Source organism: Balaenoptera ricei, chromosome 3, assembly GCF_028023285.1.
Source record: "Balaenoptera ricei isolate mBalRic1 chromosome 3, mBalRic1.hap2, whole genome shotgun sequence".
Classification (NCBI taxonomy): Eukaryota; Metazoa; Chordata; class Mammalia; order Artiodactyla; family Balaenopteridae; genus Balaenoptera; species Balaenoptera ricei.
The window spans coordinates 105556670-105578008 of record NC_082641.1 but is presented as its reverse complement, the minus strand read 5'-3'; the positions used below and the strand labels follow the sequence as shown (position 1 = coordinate 105578008).

Sequence of the window (21339 nt, the reverse complement as noted above, 5' to 3'; positions counted from 1 at the left end):
AATATTTAGCAAACGTTTGCTTTTCCATCTCCATGTCAATTGCCTTCCTCCCTTTGAAGTCCCAAATCACTATTCCCAAATCCTCTTCTGTCTTTAGCTGAAGACGGTATTTAAAGTGAGGGTTTCAGGGACTTCCCTGATGGTTCAGTGGTGGGGAATCCGCCTGCCAATGCAAGGGAGACGTGTTCGAGCCCTGGTCCAGGAAGATCCCACATGCCGCAGAGCAACTAAGCCCGTGCGCCACAACTACTGAACCTGTGCTCTAGAGCCCGCGAGCCACAACTACTGAGCCTGTGTGTCACAACTACTGAGCTCGTGCGCCTAGAGCCCTTGCTCCGCAACAAGAGAAGCCACTGCAATGAGAAGCCCGCGCACTGCAACAAAGAGTAGCCCCTGCTCACCACAACTAGAGAAAAGCCCACGCACAGCAAGGAAGACCCAACGCAGCCATAAATAAATAAATAAAATTTAAAAACAAAGTGAGGGTTTCAGTCATTTTGGTGAGTTACTCAGTTTTCCTGGACCTCTCCCATGTATACATGTTGTTTAACTTTTGTTTGACTTTCTCCTGTTAATCTGTCTCATGTCAATTCAATTTTTAAGCCAGTAAGAAGAATCTAGAAGGGTAGAGGAAAATTTCTTCCTCCCCAACAATCCATTCATCTGTTGATGGACATTTGACTTGTTTCCACCTTTTGGCTATTATAAATAATGCTGCTATGAACATTGGTGTAAAAATATCTGTTAAAATCCCTGCTTTCAATTCCTCTGGGCATATACCTAGAAGTGAAATTGCTGGATCATAAGGTAATTCTGAGTGTAATTGTTTGAGAAACCACCATACTGTCTTCCACAGTGGTGTATCATTTTTGCATACACTGATTATTATGTCTTAAGTTATGTGAATCAATCCTTCACTATAGGAAATTGACACTTGGATACACTGAACCAATATGGAAACATATGTCTCAGCTAAAATTGTATGATGTATCACAGAGTTGTCTACCGAACACTTCTAATAACTGCTGATTAGCTGCTGGTCTCTGTAGCCTTAGGGGTGTGTGTTGGTGCAGTGGAGCAGAAGGAAGGGTGTTGGAGCAGTTAGAAAAGAAGCAAAAATAATCCCACATCCTGCAACTCTATTTCAGTTTGGCTTTCTTGACACTGAGTTTTGGAGGGGATGAATAATAAGGGTGGAATGAGAAGGAGAGAAAGGTAGAGGAGTGTGGTGAGGTTAGATGGTAGGACTGGATCCGTCTGCTGTTTCTTAACTACTTGGTGTGAAATTAATTTCAGTGAGACAGTTTTCCTTGTTCCCCCACGTCATCTCAAGATATTCTCAGAGCCTATTTTCTTTCTAAGCTATTATAATATAAAAAAGTATGCAGTTGACTTATAGCCTTTGAACAAATTGAACCTATAGACAAAATACAAATGTACAAGGACTTAAACATTATGGGAGAGAGAGAGAGAGGGAGAGACTGAAATACTTTATCATTTTATTCTTCTTTCATCAGACCAGTCGCCTCCTGAAGCCATGGGAAATCACAGTGCTTTGGTACCTGGAGAGAGGTGAATGCAGAGGCATATCTGCAATTTTTATTTCTGGTGGGCCTTTCTTCAAGACAACTTTACGATCTTCCCCATGGCAAAGCCTTTCACTGTGATTCAAAAACAGAGAGTCTTCCAAAGGGCCGGCATGGATCCCACATGCTTCTGCATGCTAAAAGAAAAAAAAAATCTGCTGTATATCACACCAAAAATCACTTTATTAGGGACTTCCCTGGTGGCACAGTGGTTAAGAATCCGCCTGCCAATGCAGGGGACATGGGTTCAATCCCTGGTCCAGGAAGATCCCACATGCTGCAGAGCAACTGGACCTGTGCACCACAACTACTGAGCCTGCGCTCTAGAGCCCGTGAGCCACAACTACTGAGCCCGCGTGCCACAACTGCTGAGGCCTGCGCTCTTAGAGCCCGTGCTCCGCAACAAGAGGAGCCACCGCAATGAGAAGCCCACGCACCGCAGCAAAGAGTGGCCCCCACTCGCTTGCTGCAACTGGAGAGGGCCCTCGTGCGACAACGAGGACCCAACGCAGAGAAAAATAAATAAATTAATTAATTTTTTTTAAAAAAACACTTTATTAGATTAAGATGGAAGTTGCCCAATAGTTTTTCTAACTGTTCCTGTTGAGAAGGAAGGTCTAGTGGGCAGAGCAATATCCCTTTTTTAAAAGCAGTGCTCTCTCACTGGTGTCTTCCGACCAACAGGAAGAGCCAGTGGTGTGGGCTGCAGACTATAAACTTGGAGTCAGATCACTGGCTTTTAGCTTCACTACTTTTGTGTTCTTGTACAAGTCATTTACCTACCGTGAGACTCAGTTTCCTCAAACATAAAATGGGAATTTTTAAAGGATTCTTTGAGTGTTGAATAAAATATTCTATGTGAATGAAAAAACTTTCGCCAACTACTAAGTGAAATAGCTATACAGTATGCGGCTGCTGTTGCACCTGCGCTGCATAGATAACAGCTACTTAAGATTATCTTAGTTGTACATCTATTTCTGACTCTGTTTTACTGCTGAACAGCAGTCTGGCCTGGTCTTGGGTTGCTGCTCCCTCTCTCCTATGCTGTGTTCTCGTTTTTATGTTGTTAAAGAGCTATATCATCTCCTATAGGAAAAATGGTAAAATGAAAAGAAAGCATAGCTAGCATTTATTCAGTGCACATTCACTTCATTGTAATTCTCATTTAATTTTCACTTTTACTCTGTAAGGTAGAATATTCCATGCACCAGTCGCTAATTATATTTTTTAAATTGTTAGGAACACTGTCAACTAAATTACAGAAGTGAAATAACAATGAAAAAATTATGCTGACTTATAGCTCTAAAGAGTAAGGGCAAGACTAACGGAAGTGTTTTGATGCATTCAAAACAGTTCTTCATTATTGACTTCAACTCAAAGTTTATACCCTATAGTTCTAGTAAATGAAAAATACAAAGTCAGTACTAATGTTGTCACCATGCTAAAGCTAGTTAGGACATTGAAAATGACTTGATAAGCCACTAAGTTACATGAAATACAGCCCAATATTAAGATATTAGAAAGTCTTAATAACCATACAAATTTGATGTTTGTCTGTTATTTCTATTTTTAAATTTTTTTAGCTTGAGATTTTAATTTTATTTATTTATTTATTTATTTATGGCTGTGTTGGGTCTTCGTCTCTGTGCGAGGGCTTTCTCCAGTTGCGGCAAGTGGGGGCCGCTCTTCATCGCGGTGCGCAGGCCTGTCACTATGGCAGCCTCTCTTGTTGCGGAGCTCATGCTCCAGACGCGCAGGCTCAGTAATTGTGGCTCATGGGCCTAGTTGCTCCGCGGCATGTGGGATCTTCCCAGACCAGGGCTCGAACCCGTGTCCCCTGCATTAGCAGGCAGATTCTCAACCACTGCGCCACCAGGGACGCCCTAAGTCTGTTATTTGAATCGTTATTTCCTTAGTTTTATATTTGTTTTCAAAATATCAGATAAAAATACATATAAAATAATCATCTCAAGGCAAATGGCAGCCTCATTTATTACATTGTATGTATGCATTTTATAAAAAAATAATTGAGCCATATTTTTGATATATTTTATATATCATATAATATTCACACTTTGTAATATCTCTGTCTTCACAAAGTATATTCTTATTCAACATTGCTTATCCTTTAGAAATTTGGAAATTAGTTATATAAACACATTTCTTCCTAGGAATCCTACCATGAAATCTCCTCTTACTGATTCTTACAAAATATTATCATCACCTTTAAAGAAACAACTTACCTTTTCACAAGTGAATGGTCAATCAATCTGAATTTGGAAAATGTTTTGAAACTATTGACTACTGAATCAGAGCATTGAGTGGGCAAGGAGTCTTATCTGTAAATCTAGCCAAACTGTTCCCATAGCTCTCAACCTGAGCGTGCAGTACAACTGTAAAAATACACGCTCTGTAAAGAACAGACTTGTGGTTGCCAAGGGGGAGGGTGGATGGGGGAGAGCTGGATTGGGAGTTTGGGGTTAGCAGATACAAACTATTATATATAGAATTGATAAACACGGTCCTACCGTATAGCACAGGGAACTATATTCAATTTCCTGTGATAAACCACAATGGAAAAGAATATAAAATATACATATATATATGTATAACTGAATCACTTTGCTGTACAGCAGAAATTAACACATTGTAAATCAACTATACTTCAATTAAAAAAAAATACATGCTCTGTACTGTAGCTTTAATGATAATGGCGCCTACTTCTGATGAACTTCTTAACAGCTGTGAGTTGCCATTATGTAGAGAAAAAGGTAGACACGTATTTATGAAATCTTTTGGTTTATCTACTTTAAGTTTGTAATTGGGTTATTTGAATAGATATTGCTATTTAACTTTTGTTTGCAAGTTTATGTGAAGGTGCATCAAATAGTTTTTGTCAGAATAGAATGGTGGTTGTCATGGCCTGGGAGGAGGAAGAAACGAGACAAAGGGTACAAATTTTCAGTTTTAAGAAGAGTAAGTTCTAAGGGTCTAGTGTTCAGCACAGCCGACTACAGTTAATAATACGGTATTAAATACTTGAAAGCTGCTGAGAGTAGATCTGAAGCATTCTCACTGCAAGAAAAAAAGAGTCAACAATGTGAAGTGATGAATGTGTTATCTTGATCTTGGTAATCACTCCACAATGTATATCAAAGCATCACGTTGTAACCTTAAATGTACACAATCATATTTGTCTATTATTCCTCAATAAAGCTGAAAAAATGAAAAATAAATTTCAAAGCAGCTTTTGTAGAGTTATATATATCTATTCACAGATATATTAAATAGTATAGGTTTATTATTATAAATACCTATAGGAAAATACCTTCAGATTCACATTCCTGAATTTCATGTTCTGTTTCCAAGGCATTACATAACGTCTTGGGATCATCCCTTGCTTTAATGAAAACCGTGGCAAATGAATCTCACTACACCTGAAGATTAGGAAAGCAAGAAGAAAGGATATCTTGTGAGCTAAATTCAATTATTTTAGCTTCATTTTATGGAATGGAAGCAGTTGTGTTGTGTCTGTGAGGTTTGGACCCTTGCAGTTGCAGGACAGAGCTGTGTCACTGTTTGAGGCTCACCTAGCAGATAACCAACCCATTAAATCCCCGAGTATCACCAAGATCAAGAGTCTGGGCTGGGTATCTGTAGCTCTAACTGCACGCTGTCCTTTACAATTTGCTCACGATGTTCATTTTGGCCTGACTTTAAGGGGGAAGACAGCACACCATGATCTACCACAGGCCTACTCATTACCTAAAGGAATCACTGGCCAGTCACAAAAATCAGTAACTAATTTAGCTTCTGAATTTAGTACATGCCCTACACTCAGGTCAGACTTGCTTTCTCTGCACACACATTGTTTTGTTCTGGAACATAAAGCTTTCTATATAGATGCCAAGGGGAAGCACAGAATTAGCGTCCTCATCTATGTAGCTCCCAGATTGAAAACAAAGAAACAAAAAAACCACCCAAAAACCCAGAACCCTTAAGTCCTCACTTAATAGCAGGCTTATATGAATTCTCATCAGAACAGTTGTTGGTGAGTTTAGGTAAGATAGGACAAGTGTCTTTGCCTGAAGCCATCACTGCCAGTAGTGACAGGAATTCTCATCTAGAACTTCACTAGTCTACTAGTCTAATTATGATGTCATTGCTGCCTCAGCTCTAACAATGTTTTGCTAATTTCATAGCAACCCATAGCAGTTACTTTAGCAGTTAATTAAGAGTGTGGCACTTAGAGCTATTTCCGGTGTTTTTAATACACCTTGAGTACATCATCATTCTTATCATGAACACTTAAAAAATAAGGATGCTTGCAGATATATTACAAATTTGACAGATACTAGAAAATATATTGGACTAAAGAATTATTATTCACAAATAGTCACTTCAAATTAACACTATTTATCCTTAGCTGATTTTCCTCTTTACATACTGCACGTGGTTGATATGTGTCCCATTTATGTTTCACCATTACTTAGACACACTTTTAAGGTGTAAATCAAACTTGCCTAAACCCAAACCAATCCAACCCATTTTATCTCCTAAGATTTGAGTTATATCGCAGAATATTTTAGGTAACAAAACTCATTTTAATAAAGAAAGGTTATGAGTGAGGATGAGCACCTTAATTACTAGGCCAGAGACATGGAGGGTTATTACTGCTAATACTCCTAGCCAGAAGGAGGAAAAATGTTAGGCTGAGCAGGAAGAATGACTGCAATGTACACTGCCTTGGTGAGAGTACTAACTGAATACATATCTGGCAACAGTCTGGAGAGAACTTCCTAGATCTGGATAGTCAGAAAGGTTTAGAGAAGAGTAATGTTAATACACAAAACTTTACAGAACCTTAAAAACTGAAGCATTGGTTTCTACATGTAACATTAGGACGTACTACAATCCAGAAACCTGGTTTGCAAATGTTAAGGAAGTAACAATTGATGAAAACAATCCGGGAAGGGGGGAATGAGGGAGGAGCAATCCACTGAAGATGAAGTAGCCTGAGGCATTAATGTCCTTCAAAAACTGTAGCTTTCACTAGAAAAATTAGCAGTATTTACATGAGTAAGTGGCATTTAGATTTCTGAATGTTGATTATCTTTCCTGATATACTATACCTTTAAAATCACCTTACATAAAATAATCTCAGGGACTGTGGTGATCATTTTACAAGGCATAAAAATAATGAATCACTATGTTGTATACCTGAAACTAATATAATATTGTAAATCAATTATACTTCAATTTTAAAAAATTCTTTAAGTAAATAAATAAATGGTTAAAAAATCTCAGGGACAATGTTTAAATACTTACCTATTTAAAATGTTTCTTTCCTAGGTTATAGCAATTTTATGAAAGAACATTTGAGATTAAAAAATAAAATCACTTGAAACTCATTAAGGACTGCCAGAACTCCAATTTTATTTTTGCATTCTTTATGAATAAAATGTAACCAATTACCATTTCCTTTTCTTTCCCTGCTTAGATACTTAGCTCCAACTTCAATGATCATGTATTTCAGAAACTACTGAAAGACTTCAAGTACATTGCTGCAAAGAATTGTTAATAATTGCTCCCTACATATTTTTGCTTAATCTATTTTGTAAAGTGTAGTCAACTCCTGGAACATCTTAAGTAAACTACCTTTATTTCCTTAAATAAAAATGAATAATTTTAAACATCATGCAGATGAAACATTTTTAATACCTAACTTCCTTAACATAAGGTAAAACAGTCTTAGGCTGTCACTGGGAATTTTTTAAATGTCATGGTAATTATGCAGGTATGGATCATATTCAGTATTTAATATATGACCAAGGTAACTAATAAGAGGTCAAAAACAAAGTTAAAGTTAAGAACAGATACTTCTTTGAAAAGCTTCTGATGTTTATTTACTTCTGGACAAACAAGTGGGAAGAGCCACTGGTATAAACCTATTTTTAGTCTCTATTATTAAAACTGCTTAAGAGTTCTTAGAACACAGAAAAACTAAATTTGAATGCATTTGTAATAGCTTAACAATTTATATCTTAGGATCTTTTAATGGAATGTTTGAAACTGATCATAAATCACTGCAAAGATAAATCAGAAAAAGAAAACAAACTTTTGAATGGCATGTTATATGACCTGGACAAAACTGATTATCAACTAGTAATGATTAGCACATGCAACAGATTGAGAAATTAAATCCTCTGCTATATACTTTTAAGTAGTTTGTCAGACATGAGAAAGTTTTAAATGTTCTTATTGCATTCATCTCCCACATATTCAATTTTATTTAAAACAAGACAACAGTTCTCTCCAGATTTTTGGGTTTATCAGTGCAAAGTAAAATAAAGCAATCTCAGTAGAAATGGTTTATTACAATGTTATCTTAGAAAGGCTTATTTCTCAAAATGTCCTAAAAGATGTCCAAATCATGAGAATGATCAACCTCAATGGCTTCCTCCGCATCCAACTTTGATTCTCCGTGTCCTTCCTGTGATTCATCAAGAGAGGCCAGGGCCTCATTTGTGTCACTTGCAAAAGTCTCTCGTGATGTATCATCATCTTCTTGAAAATTTAGGCTTTTAATAGCTTGTTTCATCTTTTTTCCCAGCACTTGTGTTCTTCTCTTTCTAGCAGCTTTTTTATTTTCATATTCCTTTTGATTTTCAATGTAAAAAATGTCCTATGATGAAGGAACAACTTTAGTAAACAAGAACTACCATTTATTAAAAACCTGTTGTAAGGCAGACTCTTTACATTATCTCCATTTTCCACAAAAAACAAATATTAGATTCATAATTGAACACAGAGTCCAAGATATGTAATAAATCCTCATTGCAAGTGGAGAGGATGAAGCTATGATTCAAACTCAGCCTACTGTTAGGTCTAGGGTCCATGCTTATTGTACCATATACATCAATCTATAAAGGTTTTCTAAACAGAAATATACAGTAGGAGAATCATATTGTTTAGGATTTTAAAAATATATAATTTATCACAACAAAACAGAAGTCTTTGGTATGATAATTTACTAACTCTGAAATGTCATCATAACCACATGTGATTGCATATGCTAAGAAACTGGCCAGGCCCAAACTGTGTGACTAAATATGATCATGTAACCTACACAATGCAAGAAAAATGCCAGCCCTTAAACACTGCTGTAATTAACATGTGAGACTGTAAATCTCTGCCAAAAACTTTTATCACAAGGCATAAAAATGATATAGTCAGCACTTGGATTCCAGGGTGCCAGAAAAAGGATTTTATAGCATGAAAATGAGAATCTTCTAGTACAGGGTTTTTCAAGTATGGCACTACTAAAACTGCAAGCCAAGGAATTCTTTGTGTAGCAGTCTGCTGTGTGCATTGCAGGATGTTTAGCAGCCTACCTGGCCTCTACCCACTAGCACACCCATCCCACCCCCAAACAGTGACAACCAAAAATACCTCTAGACATTGCCAAATGTCCTCCGAGAGGCAAAACTGCCAGTGAATGAGAATGGTTCAAGTAGAAAATACATTTCCATTAAAACACTACATGGAAAAACAAAATAACTTCTGGGAACCTTGATACAGATAGATAAATATAATTTTAGAGGGTACAAAAAAAAAAAGGTCAGGGATCTAAAGAGAAGGCAAAAATGATGATGCTAATACAAAAAAGATTCAAAGATTTAAAAGAGAAGCTAGTACAGGCAGGACACACTTTTGACATCCTATTATATTCTAGGAAGTGACTCTTAAAAGCTGTAGCCAAGCCAGTTCCTATTACATTCTTAAAGTGCAAATCCCTTCTTGTTTATGAAAAACAATATGGAGGATGGTAAGATAAAGGGGGTCCTCTGCTTCGCTAAATACTAAAAGCAGCACACAGAATTAGCAGAGGAAGGAGTAAGGAACCATGAAATGAATGCAATAAGGGAAAGCTTCAGAATATAAGAGCTTTGATGAAGAGAAGGAATAAAAGTATTTGCTAAAGAAAGGAGGACGGGGGTGGAGAAGGAGGGTACATATGTGAGAAAAAAGTGCAGGAAGGACAAAAAGGGTGAATTCAGAGGAAAATGAGGCCAACTACCAATTCCTGAATGAGCACTTTTATGTGCCAGGCATTACGTTGAGAACTTTACACAGGTGTGAACTCTTTTCATTCACACAAGAACCTTATGAGGTGGGGATTATCCTTGTTTTCAGATGAGGAAAGTGAGGCTCAAGATTAGAGCTAACAGGTAAAGGTATAAAGTCTAAACTCATAAGTGATTTCTTCAAATCCATATTCTTAAACCTTAGCAACAGTGTGATAATTCACAATTTTTTCAAGAGTCTACTTACCTTCAAGTGGAGCAATAGTAGAAGTATTTTCATTTTATATGGAAGCACATCCAAACAACTTGATAAAAACAATTCTAACTAGTACAACGCTTGGCAACACTAAATAAAATTATGAAGTTCCCCTTTTCCCTCCAAATACGGCAATCCTTATTAAAAAGGAATGTCATTCTCATGGGTTACGAATTTAAACAGAACAAACTGGGGAATGACCCAAAGAAATGTCTTTGTAGCATATTGTTAATGTTGTTACAACAAATGCAGACAACAGATAATCTGAGAGCAAATTTTTTTCTCCCATCCATATCTCTGTATAATTAACTCTGCAAGTTAAGAACCTGAAGTGTACACTATTTTCAGAGGGAGAACGTTATAGGTGGACTTAATTAACTTTTTTTTTTTTTTCTTTTAAACATAGTCAATTTTATTCTCCTTAAACCACAAAATAAAGTCTTTGGTTGCACAAACACCACTAGCTACAGTCTTGCCAGGAGGTCCCGGCTGGGGAGGGGGCGGTTAGTTGGCGGCCAGAACTCCTCCTGAGGGGGGTGGGGACCTCTTTAAAATGCTGAACTCCTGAGGTGGGGGGGCCTCTTTCAAATGCTGACAGCCAGCTGGCAGGGCCCCCACACCAGGTCGGGGGAAGCACCCCGACCCTGTAGGAGGGCACCGGGCCAGGCCCTGGCGCCGCAGCCGCAGCAGCCGTTGCACAGCGCCACCTCCTCAGGGTCCGCGGCGCCTGGAGAGGGCCTGCCCAGAAGCACCACGGCCACCTCTCCATCCTCCCCCAGAAGATCGGGGCTCAGAGATGGTTCCGAGGACCTCAGCTCCTCAGCAAAATCTGGGGACAAGCGTCCCGGGGAGGTGCTGGTCTGGGGGCCGAGGTCTCCCAGGGGGTCGGTGGCGGGGTGGGTGTGGGCGAGGGGGCCTTGGCCAGGCACTCCAGGGGCCCCCGCTTCGCAAATTAACTTCTCACTATTCTTACTTTTTCTTTCTTCACAAACTTTGTATTCTCTAAAACAAATTATAAGGCCACATACCAAAACAAAATCAAATGAGAAAAAGTTGAAAACAAGCCCACTCAGTTCAGTTCTGGCTTCCAAGTTCTACAGACTGTGATTGTTAGCAATACAGTGACTAAAAGAATAATTTTAACACCATTATTTGGATGGCACATGAAATTACCTATAATAAAATTATATCTGCCTTAGGTTTTTCCCTCTAGTAACAAAGATAGTCAATCCATGCACATACAGAAAATTTGGCAAAAAAAACCCCCAGAAAAATCTTAAAAGCCAAAACATTTATAACCCCTCACAACAGACCAAATCATTGGTAACATTTTGGTGTTTTAACTGCCAGTCTATTGTCCCATGCCTCTTTTTCTTTATAAATTTGTACTTTGTCATTTTAAAAAATTCAGTTATTATTGCATTTTCTAATTTTCTTAAAATTGCTTCACAAAAATAGAGGCTACAGGATAGTTGTTTTAAGAATGTCCCTATTAGTTAACATTCCACTATTATTAGATACTACAAATGTTTCTATTGTTTATTATAATGCAATGTTTCTGGTTGCTTAAGATAAAAATCTACTAACATTAAATCCCCTTCTCCATAATGAGTTAGAAGAAATGAATTTCAAAGATAGGTGATTCAGTGAAAGCAGCATGGGTTTGAAGTCAGAGTCCTTCCTGTGTGATCTCAGACCTATCCTTTTTATTGCTCTGCATTTGCATACCAGGGTAATACCCAATGATAGACAGTGCCAGGCTGACGGTGAATAAATGTTATTTTCATCTCTCCCGCTTCTGGAAATTGTCCAAGTTTAGGTAACAAACAGCTTTTCTAGACATCATTTTATTTAACTCCTTTATAGCAATATTAAATAGGCAGGGCACATATTAAAGTCCTCTCTTTATAGATGAGAAAATCAAGGCTGAGGGAGAGTAAGCAATCTGCTCATAGTCATATAATCACTAAATGGCAAAATTAAGATTAAAACCTAGATTTTGAATCTTAGAGAATTCTTTTCATCACATCATGCTATATCTTTGAAAAGAGTGACATTTTGCTATCAAACAAAGACCCAAGAAGAATGTTCCTTCTAAGTACACACTATGATCAGGGGTTATATTGGGGGAGGAGGGAGAACATCATTAAGGTATAAGCTCTGTTCTACCACTCAAAAGTTGTGTTCCCAAGGAAATTCACATTGTTAGAAATTTATTATCAAAATAATTGTTCCAATGAGGAAAAAAAGTAGTTACAGAGTAGAGATTTCAAATGTGCAACAACAGTAACATTTCCTGTAGGAACTGCAGTAACAGATTTTTTAAAAAATGACTAAAAGTGAATAGCCAGAAAAAAGAAAAACATTGAGCAAATGTAAAATATGCTCACATGTAGCATCAGCTCAAGAGAAAAGGTTTTTATTTTTCTGTCATCATTAGCATTACATTAGTACGGCTAAAGCACATTCCTATGACCTTTATCACCCACTGTTACAATAAAGAGAATACAAAATTTCTCCAATATTGTAGCTGTGTTGCATGTGTACCACCTCCTTCCTATGCAAGAAGACAGTTCTCAATTTTGATCACATGTGCTAAATGCGAGTCATGTTCCTTAATTAACAAATTAAAAGGTGACTAAATTCTGAGCTGTGAAAAACCCACAGTGTATAAGATTTCCCATATGACATTCTGGTAATACAAAAATGATACTAAAATGCCCGGCTTCCAGTTTGTAAGAAATATAGGAGATAGAGGAATAAACAAAACAAATGCGTGAGCAGACAACAGAATGTGGTATATTCTATAAGAGAGCCATATTGGACTCATCAAAAGGTCTAAATCATGGAGGAAAATGTAGGATTAAAAAGATCAAAAGAGATATAACAAATGGGATATGGAAATCTAGATAGGATCCTGATTTGGGGAGGAAAAAAGCTAGAAAATACATTCTTGGAACAATTCAGGAAACTAGAACAAGGGCTAGATAGGTACTGGGATGATGCTATGAAACTGTTATTTTTCTTAGGTGTGGCTGTGTAGGATATTGTCATTATTGGGAGATGCTTGTTGAAATAATTAGGGCTGAATGTCATGATGTTTGCTCCTTATTTCCCAACGGTACAGAAAAAAAATTGTATAGGTAAAGTAGGAATGTCAAAATGTTAACCACCCCTGAACCTAGGTGAAGGATATATGGGTATTCATCCTGTTGTTTTTTCATCTATTCCACGTTTGAAATTTTTCATTAATAAAAAGTTGTAGGAGTAGAAAAAAATAATTACATGCTAAGAGACCAGGAAAAATTGCCATAAAAGAAATCTTGACCTTGGCTCTGAAAGGGAAGAAAATGAGGCAGCAGAGCTTTACCAAAGGCACAAGGTTTACTTGAAAAGAGACAATGAAAAATTGGTCAGTACAAGGCAGAGCAGTAATAGAGATCAGTAGAAAATGGAGCTAGAGGCTGAGTGGGAGTTAAATTATGATGGATCTTAAAAGTCAAGGACATTATTGTTTCTACCTTAATTTGTTCCTCACTGATACTAGGAGTGTTCTTCAGGAGATTCAGGAAAACTCCACCTGGTGTTCTTCTTCGACTACCATTCTACAAAAAGGAACAGAAAAATTATCCTGTGAAGACTCTTCCAGTGAATGGTCAAAGCAACTTTTAGAGACATTCCTAAGGAGCTATTAAGGTCTACAGTACCACTCCAGTTTAACTACAGTGTCCTTCTCTCCTCTCCATACTTCCATTTGCTCTATTTCTTTTCCCACGGCATGTATCACTTCCTAGCATACTTGAAGATACTACATTTATTCTTTACAGACTGTTTCCCTCCCACCCCCTACTACAACATAAGCTTCCTGTGTCTAGAACAGTGCCTGGCACACAGCAATAAATAACTGTACAAGGAAAGAATGCATGCACCAAAAGAAAGTGAATTTGGATTTGCATCTTCCCAACATTCAGTAGATTTCCATTAGCTCACTGGTTTTATTACTACAGTATTAAAATTTTGATATAGGGAATTCCCTGGCAGTCCAGTGGTTAGGACTTGGCGGTTTCACTGCAGGGGGCCTGGATTTGATCCCTGGTTGGCAAACTAGTATTCCACAAGCTGCGTGGCACAGCAAGAAATTTAAGAAAAAATTTTTTTAAAAGTAAAATATCGATATAATCTATAACTTCGTGCTCAACTGAATGAAAATCTAGGTACCTTAAACAGTGACACAAACAGGGATGCCAGTACATTCATGATTATTATAATTTGTTTTGTTGTTAACTTCTGGAACCAATGTTCACAGGCTGTTTCCTCACCCAGTGCTATCACTTCTAACTGATTTCTTTTCTCTCCATTTCCACAGTATAATATTTAGTCTCTTGTGATGTTATTATTCAAATTCATGAGGAACAAATAAGAAGGAAGCCATTCAATCTTCATCCTCACCCTGTGCTGAAAGCTCAATTAAATGAGATTTGCAAAACCATTCATTCTATGGGATAAACTGCTACTGCTTGTGATCTGGCCCCAACCAGACGAGTGCTCTTTATGCCATTCTGGAGCAATGAAGTATTTTTAAACTGTTTTTTCATTTTTGCTTCCTCAACCCCAGAGGCCTCTTTAGACATTTTGTTTCCTATTCACTCCTACCACCCATGAAATTTTAATACTCACAGATATACTTTGTATTTATCTGTGCTTTTTACATAACAAGAATTTTGGTTTTTTTATTCCCAAGAAACTGTTCCAAGAATGCATGAATTAAATGAACCAAAAGTAACATTTCTTTTTTTTTAAAAATAAATTTATTTATTTATTTATGGCTGCACTGGGTCTTCGTTGCTGCCTGCGGGCTTTCTCTAGTTGCAGAGAGCGGGGGCTACTCTTTGTGGTGGTGCGCAGGCTTCTCACTGTGGTGGCTTCTCTTGTTGCAGAGCACGGGCTCTACGGGACGTGGGCTTCAGTCCTCGTGGCACACGGGCTTAGTTGCTCTGCAGCATGTGGGATCTTCCCGGAGCAGGGCTCGAACCCGTGTCCCCTGCATTAGCAGGCAGATTCTTAACCACCGAGCCACCAGGGAAGCCCCAAAAGTAACATTTCTGTTCACCACCACTAACTAAATTCTGGGCACTGTGATAAGTACTTTATATGTATTATCTCATTTAATCCTTATAATAGAGGATTAATCCCATTTTATAGCTAAGACTGAGGTCTGAGAAGTATCAATAATTTAGCCAAATGTCACATCTAGTAAGCTGCACACCCAAAATTCAAAACAAGGCACCCCAAATTCCAAAACCCATATTCTCAAAATCTGAGCTTCCAGTTCCCCCCTCCAGAACTTTTTCTTAAAATTTCAGCCTTAATGAATCCTGTAAGAGATCTGTTGTTGATTGCACACTAACAGGCTACAATTTAGGTATATTTTTTATAAGTAAAGTATTAATTGCAAAAACTGACCATACTGAATTAAAAAAAATTTTTTTTTATAAATTTATTTTTTATTTATTTTTATTTTTGGCTGCGTTGGGTCTTTGCTGCTGTGTGCGGGCTTTCTCTAGTTGCAGCGAGCGGGGGCTACTCTTTGTTGTGGTGTGCAGGCTTCTCATTGTGGTGGCTTCTCTTGTTGCGGAGCACAGGCTCTAGGCACGCGGGCTTCAGTAGTTGTGGCGCACAGGCTTAGTTGCTCTGCAGCATGTGGGATCTTCCCGGACCAGGGCTCGAACCCTTGCCCCCTGCATTGGCAGGCGGATTCTTAACCACTGCGCCACCAGGGAAGCCCTGAAGTTTTAAATTATTAATGAAGGTTTTTTAAAGTCTGAAACACACTGTAATAACTTATAAATAAGAGAACCAACAATCAGAGACAAGGGCATTTTATTAAAAAATCACAGGAAATAATACAAAACCAGAAAGAATGAAGCAGTTAGTCTTACCATTATAAAAAGGCCACCATTTTGTTCAACTTCAGCAGTTTCCATCAGAAGTTCAATTGCCTTTTTGTTCCCAATTATCCTCACTACTCGGGCTATCAAATCTTTCTTTGGTTCCTGCAACCTGATGAGGAACAAATGAAGTAATATTAAACTCTTTATTTGTTGCATAAAGTTGAGGAGATCTACCTTAGTCTCCAATTTAGTTCCTAGCTAGAATTAACTTCTCATTCTAATAACATTTGCTTTCCGAAATCCCCAATATTTAACCTTGGAATCACTGACATGGAAACATTCCTATCTTGGGTCACCCAAGGAGATCGTACCCTCAAGGTTCCAACTCAAGTCTCATAACTGGCATCTTCACTTTGCCTTATTGGATTATGGCATATTTCAAAAGAAATATGCACACACAGCAAGGGGAATGCAAGCCTAAAAGCAAAAGAAGATACGACCAGTCTACTCTCATCAAAACAAATAGCAAACATATACCATGCTTTCTAAAAGTTAGCTCTCCTAACTTTAGAGATGTGTAAGAGCTTTAAAATGGATTGGATTTTTCCCTCATGGGCTCCGTGCCTCAGAACAAGGAAATAGCTAATATTTACCAAAGGCTTATTATGGGATAAGCACAATCCTAAGAACTATATATGCATTATATGTTAATTCTCTCAAAAACCTTATGAAGCAGATATTATTTTCATTTTACCACTGAGAGATAAAAACACAGGGAGCCTAAGTAGGTAGCACTTCTGACATCAGAGCCCATACTCCATAGAGATGAAGGAGCATTAATATTACAGAAGTCTTACCAGTTCCCTAACCAGCCCTGGCTTCTTTTGTTTCTTCTCTGTTGTGGAAAGAGCAGTAGAAGTAGACTAGGAACAAAGGGGCTAGACTTTAGTTCCAGGTCTGACACTTGTTAAATTTGTGACTTTGAGCAAGCCACACAACTACTGGGCCTTAGTTTCCTATTTGTAAAGTGAAGGCTTTGGTTTACAAAATCTCTAAGTTCCTTTCCAGCACTCAAATTCCAAACTCCCTCAGTATTTAAAAAAAAATCCAGTACGAGTATTGACAGGCTTGCCTGGAAAGTAAATACTTGTTTTCCTACTAGCTATATTACTCTTGAACCTTACCTGTTTTCAGGTTTGTGACACTGTTCACTAGTGATTTAGAACTAATAAAAAGTAAACAAAATTTCAACTTTTTATTTATTTATTGACCTCACTGAGCGGCTTGCAGGATCTTAGTTTGCCGACCAGGGATCAAACCCGGGCCCATGGCAATGAAAGTGCCAAGTCCTAACCACTGTACTGCCAGGGAATTCCCAAAATTTTAACTTTTAATATTTCTTGTTAAAATTACATGAAATGTAAATTTACCATACATCAAGCAACTCTACTCCTATTTATCCAAAAGAAATGAAAATCTGTGTCCAAAGATGTGTACGTGAAAGTTCATAACAGCATTATTCATAATTTCCCAAAAGGGTAACAGCCGATATGGATGTGTGCATGCATATGCGTGTAAATAAATAAACTGTTGATTCCTGCTACAACATGGACTAATCTGAAAAACACTGCAGTAAGTGAAAATAGCCAGGCACAAGAGACCACATATTGTGATTACATTAACATGAAATTTCCAAAAATGCAAATTGATAGCAACAGAAAGTAGATTAGCAGTTACATGGGAATAGGAACAGGAACAAAGTTTAAATGGGCAAATGGTATGAGGGATCTTATAGGGTGATGGAAATGTTTTAAAAGTGCTTTATGGTAATGGTTGTACAACTGATAAACTTACTAAAAAAATCAACACTTGAAATGGATGAATTTTACCACATGTATACCATGCCTCAATAAAGTAAAAAAAAAAAAAAAAAATCATGAATGCTTGAAAACACTCCAAAAAACCCACATGATTTAAAAGGATATGTTTTTACCTGAAGAGTTCTATAGCACTAAATGGAAAGAGTTGCTCAAAAGTTCATAAAAATCTGCAAAATTATTCTATCAGGTCTGCCCAAATTTAAGAACACCCAGCTATATTCATATAACCACATAAGCCTAGAGTTCATGCCTTGAATTTAAAAATTTCAAAAAGGAACACCATCGTCAGTGTATTTGGAATCTGTGTTACTTCTCATAAATGGAAGACAGTTGGTCAAGTGCTCACTTGTAGACAAATCTAAATGCTCACCTGAAAGAAATTTCATCAGCCACTTTCTCTTGAGAATCGTCCTCTGTGATCTCATATCGGCCTTTATAGTTCATTTCTAGTCTGTCTCCTAGTCTGTCTTTGACAGGTCGTTTCCTTTTGAGATGACCTTGCCCATTTTCCTCCTCCTTTGATCCCGTTTTTTTGCCACCATGCATATATTCATCTAGCTCTTTGTCTAATTCTTTTGTATGCTCTTGGGATTCCCTCTTAAGTTTCTTAGCAAGCAAATAATTGTACGTCTCGGATTGCCTGCTTTTGTCAATAGTGCCCTCCATTCCCAAGATACCAAGTTCAGTGGCCACCGCATCTTGACTCTGTTCCTGCAGCACAGCACCCCATATGTTGTTAACCTTCTTCCCTCCAGCAATAGGTGGTTTCTGGCTGCTCTGGCCAAACTGAAAAGGCTCTGGTTTGGGAGGAGTGTTAAAACATTTTTGTCGTTTGCGTTTCCAGAGAGAGCTATCATCATCTGAATCCGAAAAACTCTCCTCACTTGAATCCACACTTTTAACAGTCCGATAATGTGAGACCGGAGCACACACTGTTGCAGTACTCTGGAAGGGCCTCACTGCACAGTCCCCACCTAGTGCTTTCTGCAAGTGAAAGAAAATACAATCAATTCCATAAAACACATTAACTCCACACACCATGTGCTTTTTAAAAAATTATTTAGGGATTCAGCTGGACCATTCTGAAGCAGAAATGATCTTCAAAGATCTCTGAAACCAACTGAGTCCCTGCATTTCTAAAGGTCTACATGGAATTTCCTTTTTTTTTTCCTTTTTTTTGGCCGCGCCGTGCAGCTTACAGGATCCCTGATCCCTGACCAGGGATCGAACCTGGGCGGGCAGTGAAAGCGCCAAATTCTAACCACTAGACCACCAGGGAACTCCCTGGAATTTCCATTTTAAAAGCCACAAATTCATATTTCTACATAGCTAATGCAGCACTTAGTTCTAAGACCCCCTTTAAAAAATTACCAAAGCTTTTAATTCTCACCTTTAGAAGATTTTCAATCTTTTCAGTTATTGTCAGAATGTTTGAAAATGACATACATGATAATTGTTACCAGCACTTAGAACTTGTTTTCTTCCTTTCCAAAGATGCCTGCTATGCATGTGATTACATCAACTGCCTTTATATGGTTTTATGACTATGTTCCTTTTAGACTAGACAGTAAACTCCTATGTGTAGGAATCTCCGACATTATTACTTTTAAAACTGCAGAGTCCGTGGCATTAAGTTTACCAAGTCATGGGTCAATCTATGTAAAACAAACTGAAAACAAAATATTTTGGTACCGATTTCCTAAGAAATTTCTATGCAAAAGGAATCACCTTTGCTTTTTCAACTAAACATTAAACAAAGTATTTGTTAAGTTCCTAATATGTGCTAGAAATGGGGGTGGGGTATTTTAAGTCTAGAAGGTAAGTCCTCCTATTTTGAAATCATAATGGCACTAACGCTTATCAGCCATTACTCAGGCTCCACTGAATCCTTACAGCTACCCTATTACTGTCGTACTATTATCATTCCTATTCTAAGGTGGGGGCACCAGGCTAAATACCCTGTCACAGGTCACACAGTGGCGGCGCCAGGATTCGAACGCGGGTAGCCTGGCACTAAAGCCTTCTCAAAAGAGCTTGCTACTTAGTAGGGCGGCCAAGACAAACACCTATTTAGAAACCTGGGAAGCTAACACAAAACCCAGTGCCACATTATGGCATGACGAAGCTAGGTTCCAGGGGAATATGGAAGACCAGGCCTCTGAGCAAGTGATGAACTTCATCCCTGGTCCTCACTCCCTTTCTGCTCAGCATGCACATGAGCGCCACAGGCTGTTTGCGGGCCGATGTCCCCAGGTGCTACATTTTCGGCAAAAAAATGCCCTTCCAGGACAACTCAGCGGCGCCGAAGTGGGGAAGCCCGTAGGTTTAGAAAACGAGGAGCGGAGCACCGGAGGCGGGGAAGAGACAGCCGCAAGCCCGCCTCCGGGAGGCAGCCCGTCTCGCGGGCCCCGCTTCGCAGCGAGACGCCGGGCTAGGTTCGTACGGCCTCCTACCCCGGCAGCCTCCCCCGCTCCTCGCGCCGGGCCACGGGACGCCCGCCCGCACGCCCGCCCGCCCCTCACCCTCCCCGCCGCGCCGGCTCGCGCGCCGGGCCCGGGGACGCCCGCCCCTCATCGCAGCCCGGGCTCCACGCTCCGCGCTCCCGGCCCAGAGTCACCCGCCCCGCCTCCGCACTCACCGGCACCTGCAGCGGCCTGTCGCTGGGTGCCACCGTCATGTCGGAATCCGAGTCAGAAAGCTGCCCATCTTCCATGTCTCCTGCCTCCTGCGCCATCTTCCCGCGGCGCGGCGCGGCGCAGCGGGCCGAGAGGGCACTTCCGGCGGGGCGGCGGGCTGGTCCGGCTGGCTGTGACTGGTCGGGCGCCCCCGCGAGGGGGTTGCTTCCGCCCCGGCGGCCGGTGGACCCAGACGCCTGGGTCGAGGCTCGCAGATGTTGCGTCATCATTGCAACCCGCTCGCTTAACGCTACTCTGGGAGAATGAGTCCTCTGCTGCCTCAGCACTCTGGCGCGTTCCCTACCGACCTGTTTCCGGCAAACCTAAAGATGCGCACGGATGGCGGCCATGAGGGATTCGTCCCTCGGCCTCACAACCCTCGCCTGGATGCTCTGGACAGGCCTTCCTGCTTGCATTCTTGCTCCTCTGCGATCCACCCTGCATGTAGCTTCCCGGGGAGCCTTGCAGACGGGACGTGAGGTCACCGCCCTGCTCAGACCTTCCAGGGCTTTCCTCCGCACGATAAGGCTTGAGTTCTCAGCACGGCCAGCAGGGCCGCGGGTGTGTGCCTCTGTCTGGTGTCCCCCTCCGGCTCTCCAGCCACGCTGGCGCTGCTCACGTTGTTCCTCAGGCACCCTTTGTCCTTTCCCGGCCCAGGGGCTTTGCAGTTGCTGTTCCCTCTGCCTGGCAGACTCTCCAACACCCCGACACCCTGTTCTTGCACAGGTTATGCTGTCTCATGATTCAGGATTCTGATTAAATGCCACCTTCTCAGAGACGTCTTCTTCAACCACCCTCACTAAAACAGGGTCTCTCCTGTCACTCTCAAACCCTTTTTTTCCCCTCATGGCATCAATAGTCATGTGTATTTTTAAAATCTTTTGTCTGAGTTCCCCACTAAAATGTCAGTTTTATTCACTGTTGTTTCTATCTGCGTACATACATGACTTCTTGTGTGCAAAGA

The 21339-nt window shown here is 39.7% G+C and overlaps 2 protein-coding genes across 2 annotated transcripts; both read right to left on the bottom strand.

The window, feature by feature from the left end:
• Positions 1-1513: 1513 nt before the first annotated feature.
• On the bottom strand, positions 1514-5681 carry SPMIP10 (sperm microtubule inner protein 10). Its single transcript, XM_059916981.1, has 3 exons — positions 5596-5681; positions 4915-5023; positions 1514-1723 (listed from the first exon to the last, which is right to left on the bottom strand). Exons 1-3 carry the CDS (start codon positions 5679-5681, stop codon positions 1514-1516), a joined length of 405 nt encoding a protein of 134 aa, XP_059772964.1.
• A 1316-nt stretch (positions 5682-6997) lies between these two features.
• Positions 6998-20589, bottom strand: PHAX (phosphorylated adaptor for RNA export). Its single transcript, XM_059916980.1, has 5 exons — positions 20339-20589; positions 18071-18684; positions 15869-15989; positions 13451-13534; positions 6998-8271 (listed from the first exon to the last, which is right to left on the bottom strand). The coding sequence occupies exons 1-5, from the start codon at positions 20432-20434 to the stop codon at positions 8002-8004; spliced, it is 1185 nt and encodes a 394-aa protein (XP_059772963.1). The 5' UTR covers positions 20435-20589; the 3' UTR covers positions 6998-8001.
• Between the last annotated feature and the right edge of the window lie 750 nt (positions 20590-21339).

Excerpts from the sequence above, each read along its gene's own strand:
- SPMIP10 (XM_059916981.1), bottom strand. The coding sequence starts at position 5,681 with ATGGCTTCAGGCAAAGACACTTGTCCTATCTTACCTAAACTCACCAAC. Across the intron at positions 5,024-5,595 it reads TCATATAAGCCTGCTATTAA|GTGTAGTGAGATTCATTTGC; the intron begins GTGAGGACTTAA and ends CCTAATCTTCAG. Across the intron at positions 1,724-4,914 it reads TCAGGAATGTGAATCTGAAG|CATGCAGAAGCATGTGGGAT; the intron begins GTATTTTCCTAT and ends TTTTTCTTTTAG.
- PHAX (XM_059916980.1), bottom strand. The coding sequence starts at position 20,434 with ATGGCGCAGGAGGCAGGAGACATGGAAGATGGGCAGCTTTCTGACTCG. Across the intron at positions 18,685-20,338 it reads ACAGGCCGCTGCAGGTGCCG|AAAGCACTAGGTGGGGACTG; the intron begins GTGAGTGCGGAG and ends TTTCACTTGCAG. Across the intron at positions 13,535-15,868 it reads ATGGTGGCCTTTTTATAATG|AATGGTAGTCGAAGAAGAAC; the intron begins GTAAGACTAACT and ends TCCTTTTTGTAG.